At 43.0% G+C, this 12,220-nt stretch overlaps 1 protein-coding gene across 4 annotated transcripts in view; it reads right to left on the reverse strand.

Annotated features, from left to right (window-relative positions):
* COL4A4 (collagen type IV alpha 4 chain) overlaps positions 1-12,220 on the reverse strand; it is a 192,770-nt gene that overhangs the window by 176,347 nt on the left and 4,203 nt on the right. For 3 of the 4 annotated variants that reach the window (XM_061636823.1, XM_061636821.1, XM_061636824.1), the window contains exons 2-3: positions 8,750-8,926; positions 4,222-4,264 (exon numbers count right to left, since the gene is read on the reverse strand). In XM_061636823.1, coding sequence (XP_061492807.1) covers positions 4,222-4,264; positions 8,750-8,793 — 87 coding nt within the window. In that variant the 5' untranslated portion in view covers positions 8,794-8,926. Of the gene's footprint in view, positions 1-4,221; positions 4,265-8,749; positions 8,927-11,272; positions 11,341-12,220 lie in introns of those variants that run through there. The other variant, XM_061636822.1, reaches the window with a different exon arrangement.

Consider the following 12,220-nt stretch of genomic DNA (forward strand, 5'->3'; position numbering starts at 1 on the left):
CCTGTCTGGCTACTGTGCTGCATTTGCAGTATTTTAACTTTTTTGCATCTCAGGGGAAAATGTTTGTTTGGGTGAGTGTCCCTTAGTTGGTGGCAGGGCAGGGTCTGGGAGGTGGAGAAGTGGGAGAGATTATGCTTGCTGGCTCAGTCGGGGGGTTACACTTGGTTTGACGTGCAAAGATCTGAGTAGTGGTCTCTGCCTCCTTCCCCGCCTTCCTTACCAATGGAGAGTTCACCATTGCTATCTTATGGATAAAAAGAATTATTCTACTAACTCTATATGTGTGTGTTTATTTTTAATGTTGTTTTAGGCTACTTAGATGTGCAGCAGCCAAGGCCATCACCTTGTAGGCATTTTTTTAAAAAAAACTGAAATGTAACTGTAGTGATTTGAGAAAAAAGTAAAGTAATCAGTTACTTTCAGAGCAGTTGTAATTATAACGGTAATTACTACTTTTTGGGCCATGTAACTGTAACTGTAATTTCTTACTTTTTAAAAGTAATCTTCCAAGCTTCTGGCAGTAAGTAACCATCCCAAAATCAAGTATTCACAATGGTTCTGATAAACGGACAAGATAGGAGGATATTATATGATTTTAGATTTTTTGGAGCTCCAGAATATTCTGAGTTGAAGCTGTACTCCAATGTCTTATCAAGAATGGAGAACATATTCCCAGGTATCTGTGGAATTCCTGACCTTAAACAAAAGGTGAATACACAGAGTACAGAATAGGATTTCCAATATTTTCGCCAAGCAGGAATCCTGTGCCTTTAACAGCTACACAAGAGGGAAAAAATTCTTTCTTCACTGAATCTCCATAAAAGTAAACCTTTCTGTTGGCAATTTCACCTATTAAAAACTTACAGGAATCCTTGCCCCCACAAATTCCTAGAATACTTATTTAAGGATATATGCTTACAGAACTGCTACCTTTAGGATGATTATCAACATGAAATGTAGCCCTTTTATAGACAGGTGATGATACCGACATGCCACTGGGAAAGGAATGTTGTATTAGCATGAGTTTAAGGAGGACATCAATGGTTTGAAGCAGATAATGTGGGATAACATTAAAGTAGTATGGACATTATAGATTGCATTGTGGGGCTGGAGTGAACTTACTCCTGTGTTGAATTATCAGCCTGTATAAATAGCTTGGCATCATTGTGGTTCACCTTCTCTTTAAGACAGACTGTTTTAACAAACAAGGTATAGTCTGAAAGCACATTAAGCCACCACCTTACAGAAGCTAACCAAGTCTCAAGTCTCGCAAGTACCTAGATAGGCAATAGAGATGGGAAATCTATCAATTTCGGTTTCTCTCATTTTCTAACTTTTTCATTCTGAAATTCAGTACTCCACATTTCCAAAACATTTTGCCTTAAAAAAAGGTCTTCCCCACCATTTTAGTGCACATTTTCCCTAATGTACACATTTTTGTATACAGTTTTGTCTAATGCACACATTTTTGCAATGCAACTTCCCCTACAATGCATTTTTGTATGTTATTTTCACTAACACAGGCATTTAAGTGACCCTAGTCCATGCATTGTTATACACATTACTTGGCTGGAGGACTGCACTGCAAAATTCAGAGAAGTGTAAATTTTGAAGGATCGGTGTGTTTCAGTATATATATTGTTTTGGAAAGTGCAAATTAGGCAAGTTCATCTTCAAATGTGAACTAAATCAAATTTCTGCCCCATCCCTAATAGGAGACTGCCTGGGAATCAAATGTATACTGCCTTGTGTTCCATGGTCGTGGTGGAGAAAGGCAAGACACAAGTTTAAGAAATATAAATAAATAGTAGGATCATGTTCAATAATTCACAACTTCATATAGCAATCTTGAGCTCAAACTTTACTATGTTATCATTCACCCCAGGGGTGGGGAAATTTTGGCCCACAGAACAGATTTGGCCCACCAGGTGTCCCCACTGAGGCTGCAAAGCAGCACCTGACATCGGGTGTGAGGTATATAAGAGCAGGGCTTCAAAGGAACAATCAACAGCTGCACTCACATCAAGAAGGGGAAATGGTTTCCATTGAAACCACTGTTAAAATGGAGGGAAAAATCTGTTTTGTAAACTGCTCCATATTGATCTTTGAACCTCCAAGTTTTGGCTGTTTAAAGAGGAGCACAGGGCTGTTCACAAAAAGGCTTTCACACAGCCCCACACTGCCTTTTCAAAGCCTGACTTCAAAGTTGAGGCTTCAAAACACAGCCACACCTACCAGTGGCCGGAAAAGGTCCCCCAAGCCTGATATTCCTAGAACAGTTATGCTACAATGATAAATGAGTGTTGAAAGTATATGATGTATTGTGCTTTAACTTTAACTTCCTTTCTGTCACGGAAGCATGACAGCAACAGGGAACCTCCTGACTCCACAAGAGATTCAACCAAGTCCAATGCTATCTCTTAACTATACTATATGGGTTGTATCCCCGTATCTCCCTCTGCTTACGAGAAGCTTTTGCTCCAGTGAAGACTTCCAAGAATTGAAGATGGATGGTGCAAGTTCTCCTGCAGCCTCCTGTGTCATACCCTATGCTGTTCTAAAGGGTTCCCCAATGTGCTAGTGGATATTTGGCGGGGGAGGACACAGGAGGCTGAACAGGGAAGAGATAATTCCCTCCCCTTTCTTTCAAGTTAGCCTCTGCTGGATCAAAGATCCTTCTGTGAGTGGAGGGAGACAACTGGATGCACCCCTAATGACACTACCCACAACCCTTTTGTGAGTTCAATTCTCTCTCTAATAACAAGCAGGTTCAAATTTCAGGATTTCATTGGAATTCAGTTCTCTGATAAAATGAACCAACCCAGTTTTTTCCTTATCTAAAACATTTCCAAAACATTTTGTGTTCTTGACCTTCACACATACAAATTGCATTCTCTAGCACTTCTCCCTTCCCTGTCTCTTTTTTATATCTCGAGACAGGGTTCCCATGGGAATATGAATCTATATTTAATTAGTCTCTCTTGCTTGTTAAAATCATGTTTCTGTGGCAATATCAAAAGTATTAATTTTCCCCCCAAACAAAACTATTTCTTTATCATTCCAGGGAAAGTGTTTATTTTTCAGTAGTTAGCCTTGCACTGAAGATTAAAATGCAGAAACAGACAAAACAAGAATTCATGACACTTTATCATAAAATAGCTTACAGTTTTCAATGAAATCTACCACTATTTGCTTAAACCAGTGGTTTTCAAACTACATTCTGTGGAGCCATCTTGGGTTCCTCAGTAAGAAAGTTTGTAATGTAAAGTTTGTAATCTTCCCTCAAAGACACCTTGTTCTCAATTATTAAGGGCCAAACCAGATGTGATGGCATTCATGTAATTAGCATATGGGGGAAAGTGCTTTTTAAAGTTAAATTGTAAGCGTGAAGAGCCCAATCCAGACCAGTAAATATCTGCCCTGCGCCTGCTATTTCTGTTGGAAAAAAAGGCAGAGAGGACTGTATGAACTGAGTATGTGCCCTATAAAATGCCCCAGAATGTCCTGAGATGTGCTGGGGTTCATGGTAGATGTGCAGGTATTCCTCAGCAATTGGTGGGAAAGGTCTTCCTGAATACAAATAGCTTGAAAATCACTGTTGTTACTGCTCTTTAAAACAGACTATATTACTTTAATTGACTTTTTGAAGTAGACAGTATACTACCATTTTTAGGTTTTCAAATTTAATTGAGAATTTTTAGACACCTAAAACCATCAGCACTGTGTTCTCTCAATCAACAGATATTTTCTATAATCGAACATAATGCAGTATATTAAAACAATACTATGTACACAGAATACAAATATGCAGAATTTAAAACAGATTCTACTCTGTATAATGAGGCCAGTCTTTTAGTTGATAATTAAATATGCATTTTTAAATTTGCAATTATAACTTTATAGCAAAATTCTATTAATGTCTACTTAGAAATATCAGTTTACCAGTAAGTATGTATAGAACTGCAGGCTCTACAAATCTGTCCAAGCCTACAGCCTTAAGATTTACAGTAATTGTGGGTTTATTTATTTCATAGTTGGTGTCTTGAAATGTAACAAAGTAGTTAATGTTTTTGTTTGATTTTACTGGTCCAACATGGTCCAAAAAATTTTAAAGCTTCTTTTTTGAAGAAGAAAAATCTCTGTGGGAACATATAAATATATCTGAAACAGATGGAAACAGCAAGAGAATAAAAGTGGGAAACTTTGATTCATATAACTTACCCCATAAACAGGTTGGAGTGGAAAAACAATTATTATCAGCCACCTAGTAGATAAAAAAATCCAAGTTAACCTCAATTGACTAAAATACAAAGGAATCTAAAAAGCAGAGGGGGAAAATAAGCACTTTTAAAACTCCAAAATTCCCAGGGCAAATGTTTGGCTGCTATTTCATGATGTGTAGCATCCCTTGTATAATTTAATAAATTCCATAATTTGCTTGTGATAACATTCATTCACAAATAGCACCACACTTTACCTGTACTACTCATATACTCTGGACAGCAATGGAGGGGCAGATTAACTCCATTGTTTACAGCTTCCACTATGTGAGCTGCAGGTGCAAAGTCAAGAGAGTGCAGCCTTGTCTTTACTTATCCTTTGTTCTACCCACAAAAAGTGAGATGTTTCTGTCATATATAGCATTTATTTATTTTATTTATTAAATTTATTAGTTGCCCATCTGGCTGGCTGTCCAGCCATTCTGGGCGACGTACAAAATAAAAACATACAAATACATTAAAACATTAAAAATCTCAACAATAATAATAAAACCTAACCCACCCCAAAAGCCTGCCTGAAGAGCCAGGTCTTCAAGGCCCGGCGGAAGCTCATCTTGGAGGGGGCATGGTGGAGATCATTTGGGAGGGAATTCCACAAAGTGCAGGGCACAATTGAAAAAGCCCTCTTCCTAGTTCTCACCCAGTCTAGCTGTTTTAACTGGTGGGATAGAGAGGCGGCCTTTTGAGGCTGATCTTGTTGAGCAGCATCCCTGATGATGTTGGAGGCGCTCCTTCAGATAGACTGGGCCGAAACCGTATAGGGTTTTAAAGATCAGAACCAACACCTTGAATTGGGCCCAGAAAACAACCAGTAACCAGTGCAACTCCTTCAGCACTGGAGTGATGTGATTTCGCCGGCGGCTGCTTTTAATCAGGCGAACCGCCACATTCTGTACCAGTTGCAGTTTCCGGACCATTTTCAAGGGTAACCCCATGTAGAACGCATTACAGTAGTCTAGGCGAGAGGAGACCAGGGCATGTACCACAGATGGAAGCAGATGGTTGGGAAGGTAGGGGCGCAGCCTCCGTATCAGATGGAGTTGATACAGCGCCGCCTGGCTCACAGCCGAGACCTGAGCCTCCATGGACAGCTGGGAGTCAAGAATGACCCCCAGGCTGCGGACCTGGTCTTTCAGGGGCAATTGTACCCCATTGAGCACCAGGTCAACATCCCCCAACCTTCCCTTGTCTCCCACAAACAGTACCTCGGTTTTGTCAGGGTTCAGCTTCAGCTTATTCCTTCCCATCCAGCCACTCACCGACTCCAGGCACTTGGACAGGGTTTCTACAGCCAACCTCAGTGAAGATTTGAATGAGAGATAGAGCTGCGTGTCATCCGCATACTGGTGACACCGCAGCCCAAATCTTCTGATGATAGCCCCCAGAGGCTTTATATAGACGTTGAACAGCATTGGGGAGAGGATGGAGCCCTGTGGCACCCCACAAGTGAGAGGCCAAAGATCTGAAACCTCATCCCCCAATGCCACTCTCTGGTACCTACCAGAGAGGAAGGAACGGAACCACTGCAATACAGTGCCTCCTATGCCTAACCTCTTCAGGCGGTCCAGAAGGATACCGTGGTCAACGGTATCAAAAGCCGCTGGAGATCCAGGAGGACAAGGTAGGTGCATTTGCCCCTATCCAACGCCCTCCTCATATCATCCACCAAGGCGACCAAGGCCGTTTCAGTCCCATGTCCAGGCCTGAAGCCTAATTGAAATGGATCCAGATAATCCGCTTCCTCCAAATGCACTTGCAACTGCTTCGTCACCGCCTTGCCCAGGAATGGCAGATTTGAGACTGGGCGAATGTTGTTCAGATCTTGGAGATCCAAGGAGGGCTTCTTTAGAATTGGTTTTATTACTGCCTCAAGAGCTGATGGCATTACTCCCTCTTCCAGGGACGTATTTACCACCATCTTGATCCCCTCGCCCAGTCTGTCCTTGCAGCTCATAATGAGCCACAATGGGCAAGGGTCGAGTAAGCAAGTGGTTGGCTTTAAGTCTGAAAGCACCTTGTCCACTTCATCAGAAGGAAGAAGCTGGAACCGATCCCACACCACCGGAGCACCACTGGCTGCCTCTGGCTCGCTCACTGTGTCCACAGCACACGGAATAGCACTCTTAATACGATCGATTTTCTCTGTAAAGTGCTTTGCAAACTCATCACAGGAGGCCTTAGCATGTTCCATCGGTTCCGGGGCAACTGGACCGACCAGGCTCCAAACCACTTGGAACAGTCTCCTGGGACAGCACTCTGCAGACGCAATAGAGGCAGCATAAAAATCCTTTTTTGCTGCCCTCATCGCCACATGGTAGGCTGCCGCAGCCGCTCTGACCCATGTCCGATCGTCATCAGAGCGATATTTCTGCCACCAGCACTCTAGCCATCTCACCTCCCGCCTCAGAGTTCGCAACCGTGGAGTATACCACGGTGCCGTCTGAGCTCTATTCAGGGGGAGAGGGAGTTTCAGAGCCACCCGGTCTAATGCCCTGGTGATTGCAGCATTCCACCCCTCCACTAGGGGGACTCAACCGAGTGCCCGTGTGCATGCTCCAAAGAATCCCCAAGCACATTCAGGAATCCATCTGGATCCATCAGATGTCTGGGGCGGATCATCCTAATGGGTCCTCCACCCCCACGGAGGGTTTGTGGCACCAAGAAGTCCACCCTCACCAAGTAGTGATCTGACCATGACACGGGGGTGATGGATGTACCACCAATTTTCAGATCACTCCCCTCCTCTCCCGAGACAAACACAAGGTCGAGTGCACGACCAGCTACATGGGTGGGCCCCGTTGGAATAAGGTGCAGCTCCCAGGAAGCCATGGTATCAACAAAGTCCCAAGGCACCCCTGTGAGGATGTATATTAAAGTCTCCCAATACTAACAAGTTTGGGGACTGCGCACGCACATCTGAGACCACCTCCAGTACCTCGGCCAGGAAGTCTGTCGTGCAGCGGGGTGGACAGTACAAGAACAGAATCCCTAGACTGCCCTTTGGGCCCAGCCTCCAGTACATGCAGTCAACAACCTTGGTCTCACGGAGAGGAGGCTTGGTGAGAATTTATGTACTCTTTCTTCCTTTACTGTTCCATCACCTAATTTCTGTTGAAAATTCTGTATGCTTGTATGCAGAGAAGCACAAGCAGAGTTCTGCTAATGTAATGGGACTTTCCTGTTTGCTACTTAACTGCTGAAATGCTTACAATTTCCTCTGTCCTAGGAGAGTGGAACCTGTGTGTATCCAGATATTGTTGGACTCCAAATCCCATCGCCTCCAGCTCGCACATCCAATAGTGAGGGATGATGGGAGCTGTAGTCCTACAACATCTGGAGGGCCACAGGTTCCCAAACCATTTGACCCATACCATTCAATAAAAATAAATCTCTAAAAATACATTTAAAAGTCTCTATGGTATTGCCACAATTAAACTTTTTAAAATTGTCCTGGTAACAGGAAGACAGTGTGGAGACAGAAAGGAAGTCATTCCAAACACATGTGACCCTGTGCATTACTGGATTCACAGAGGCTACTTCACCTTTCACAGTTGAACTCTTTTTTCTGCTTACATAGAGCCCAGGATGCCCAGGATAAACAAGAAAAGCAAGACGCTCCATGGAAAACTCTTTCTCTGAAAAGACTCCCAACTGCTCTCACTACCTTTTCTCTAGTCTCCAAGCCATGTATGAGCAGTGGAAGAGGGAAAGAAAGACTGTCTAGGAACATGCCCTTGACAGGTAGAAATGCCTTCCAGACCTGGCCACTGTATAGCAGGAGTGGAGAACTGTTCTTAGCCCAAGGGCTATTTGCAAGTGGTGGGTGGGGACAAAGTCTGTCTCTGTGTGTGGGAAATGGATGTGACTCTTATCTTTGCACAGTAGACTACATTCCAGCCATGCAAGAACTAGAGGTTTTTGCACACCTCTCCATTTTCTATCCAGGCAAGCAAGAGGCATTATCACAAGCCTGGCAAACACATTTAAAGAGGTCAAGGAAAAGGACAGTAAAGGATGTGGCCTGGGGAGGGGGCATAGTCTGGGTATAGCAAAAAGGGCCATATTTGGCCCCTGGACAAGGTTCCTCATCCCTTTTGTACAGCACTAGGATAAGCCTCTCCCAGCCTATAAAATCTGGATGCTGGATGTGAGCAAGCTCAGCAAGGAGAAATGACACTGGGACACTGAGGGGCACAAAGAATGAGTTATTCTTGGTGAATAAGAACTAAAACATGGGGATGGGGACTTTGTCTCTTTATCCATAAAAGCTGGCCTTTATATATTTGTGTACATATATTGAATTATTACATATGCCAGCATCCAGCAAGTATTATGGAGGAAGTGCAGCACAGGAGCCTTTTTAAACACCAACCACATGGTCAAGTTGTCAATTGATCACCTACCACCCCATCTTCTAATCTGAAAAGAAATATTTCATTGGACTAATAGAGATAGGATATAAAACTTACCACACAGTTGTGATAATAAATTTAATCCATTCTGAAGAAGACATTGTGGATGCAATTCATGTCAACGCATTTGAGTTCAAGCCTTCACTGTTTGATTTTCAATAGTCAGGACTCTTGTCTCGCTGCACGTATCAGCCTAAAATCATATTCCACATTCTTTTTCTGCTTCTTGATTTACTGATAAAGAAAGCATACAAATGACTCAGCTTCACATGCATATTTTTAAAATTATGCTTCAGATGAAATATGTTGGAAATAATTAGCAGGCTCTCCTACAGTTAAAGAGCTTATGTAAATGATCATTTAAGGTACTTTCTATTATTATGGCTCAAGAACTCACATGTTTTTCATGTATATTTCCTACATAAGAAGTTTAGCTGTCCAGCTAGATACTTTGATATCAGTATGTGGCCAACATATTTTTTTCCAGTAATTTAATTCATCAACAAACACAAATGGATATGAATGTTTTTGTTGATGCTCAAAACATTTGTGCCTGAAATAAATCTCATAAGGGTTAAAAGGCTGCATGTTTTAAGCAATTACAACTAGTTCAATACAAGAAATCATCTTCTTTACAGGGATGGCCCATTGTTCACTCGTATATCACATACTCTGCATGCAGAAATTTCCAGATTCAATCCCTAGGATCTCTAGTTAAAAACAGAAAAGGATCCAGTGATGCCTGGTGGGTGATGGGTAAATCCTCTTTCCGTCCTGAACTGCTGTAGCCATTCAGTGTAAATAATACTAGCATAGGATGGGCAAACAATCTGATCGCATAAGGCAGCTTCCTGATTATATATTTTACTTTCTCCAAAAATGGCTAGGATCTAATCACTCCTTTAATTATGGCCTGAACATGCATAGTAGGGCTCCTATTTCCCTTTTAAGAGCAGACTCCCATTTGGTATCACAATTTGGTTTCAAAACTTACCCCCAGTTCCAAAAGAGGCTTGTCAAGTAGCACAGCAAAATGCTGTTTGAAAAACTCAAGCTCAAAGCCCCTTTGGCATGTGGAAGTTTTCTGAGGCCCTAGCCAATGTTTCTAAGAATCGAAGCTAAAGCCACATGTCTGGTGTGATATAGTGGTTAAGAGCCTGAGCTACAAATTAGGAGGTTCTCTATTTGAATCGCCCATTGGCCATGAGCTTGAGTTCAAAGAAAATAGACATGACATCAAATATATGAATATATTTAAAAGGTATGTTTTTTATTTTATTTTCATAATAGAAACCTCGGAGGGATGGCTAGCAGTATTTGGTTCATGTCATGTGGCAAGGGGAAGTTGATCTTTTACCCCAAGCCATAATTCCACTAATAAAATCCCCCTCTGGAAGCTGTTATTAGCTTTAAGAGAGACGGAAGCTTCCACTGGCACCTAACAGCAGCACTGGGGGAGTTTCCAGTGGGACTGCAATGTAGGGAGAAAGAATGAAGCCCTCTTCCCATGTGCTACAGCTCTGATCCTGTCCTGTGGACCATTAACATCTATTGATAAAAGGGGGGGGAAGTATGTTAAATACACTCTTTCATGTATTTAATACCATATCGGTTTTGGCCCACACTGGGTCACCTTAGGTACTTAGGATACAATCCAACTCATCTTTCCGCCAGGCTGGGGTGAGTTGAATGGCGCAGATCCTGAGCTGTGGGGCCACCAGGAACCTGCTGGCGGTGCCGGGGACAGCCAGTCTGGTGGATGGAGGACCAGCGGAAGCCAGTGGAAGCCCCGAAAATGGGGTGTTCTGGGGATGTTGTGGTGGAGGAGCTGTGGGAGGGACGCAAGGTTCTCCTCGTGTTCAGAGCCCTTCCCCTGGTTCTGCTCCACCTGGAAACTCCTCTGGCCAAAAGGCTGGCACAGTAAAATTATTTCCATTATGGCCTACAGGGAGTGCTTACTCCCAAAGAATCCTGTTCATGGGAGCTGGCTCTTCCCAGCCAGCTCATGTGTGTAGCTCCCAATGGAGCCAGCATTCAGCTGATATGGTGGCTTCTGAGCAGGAGGAGTATCCCACAGAGCTTTCCGCAGGCTCCTCCTCCGCTGGCTCCCCAGCATTTGGATTGCTCTGTTAGCCACTCACTTTCCCTCAGCTCCCTCTCACATCTGCAGTGTGAATAATACTGATCTACATTTCAAGGCTGTGGAAAGGATTACAATATGAAAACTTATGTTAAACTCTTGGAGCATTTGAAAACTGCTATATAAATAATTGCTTTATATATAACAAATGATACTCCACTGTTCTGCCATGAAGCTGCACCCATCCATTAAGGAGAGAGAACGTAAGAGCTGTGCTGGATCGGGCCAAAAGCCCATCTGATCCAGCATCCAGAGACAGAAGGGCAATGTTACTCACAACATCTGTTTAGATATCACTAGAAACACTGCAGTGGACATGAATGATCCTTAAAGAGATACTTATTTAATATTATTTACTTACAACATCTCTATACCACCTGTTAACAAAAGAAGTTTTCTTAGTGGTTCACAAATAAAAGTTAAAGCCATGCAGTCTTCACCTGGTGTAGCAAAGACCACAAGAGATGCTTGGTGAGCATCTCTGGGGAGGAGCACCCACTCTTCAAGTACATGAAAGGCTGTCACACAGAGGAGGGCCTGGATCTCTTCTCGATCATCCCAGAGTGCAGGACACGGAATAATGGGCTCAAGTTGCAGGAAGCCAGATTTCGACTGGACATCAGGAAAAACTTCCTAACTGTTAGAGCCATACGACAATGGAACCAATTACCTAGAGAGGTAGCGGGCTCTCCGACACTGAAGGCATTCAAGAGGCAGCTGGACAGCCATCTGTTGGGAATGCTTTGATTTGGATTCCTGCATTGAGCAGGGGGTTGGACTCTATGGCCTTGTAGGCCCTTTCCAACTCCACTATTCTATAATTCTATAAAACACCCACAATTGGTACCACTGAAAAGACCCTCTCCCTAGTGGCCAGCCACCTCATCTCATTTGGTGGGTGCATCTTGAGAAGGGACTCTGAAACTGGCATTAGGGCTCTGAGCAGGTATATATGGAAGGAGACAATCCTTCAGGTAAGCCGGCCTCAAGATGTTTAGGGCTTTAAAGGATAGTACCAGCACTTTGAACTGACCCTGGAAATGAATTAGGAGCTAGAGCAGATGACAAAGCATTGATGATCATATCAGTCAGTCCCATTTTAAACCTATTGGACTTCAGTGTGATGGCATGTCCACAGGATTTTGATATTGTTAAAATAAGCACTAAAAACATGTCCTCAGACAAGTCTATCTTATAGCTAAATAATAGAATGGGAGGGGGCACTAGTGGAAGCACATCATTCCTAAACTGAAGCTTCATTCCAAATCTGTACTCAAGCCTGGTTTTCAGGAAGTAACACCCTCTTTCTCTGGATCAGTTAATGCAAAAAGCATTGCAGACAAGATACCAGGATCAGCTTACTGCACCTGCTGTCATAGCTCAGTCTG

The sequence above is a fragment of the Rhineura floridana genome, chromosome 7 (genome assembly GCF_030035675.1).
Source record: "Rhineura floridana isolate rRhiFlo1 chromosome 7, rRhiFlo1.hap2, whole genome shotgun sequence".
Taxonomy (NCBI): domain Eukaryota; kingdom Metazoa; phylum Chordata; class Lepidosauria; order Squamata; family Rhineuridae; genus Rhineura; species Rhineura floridana.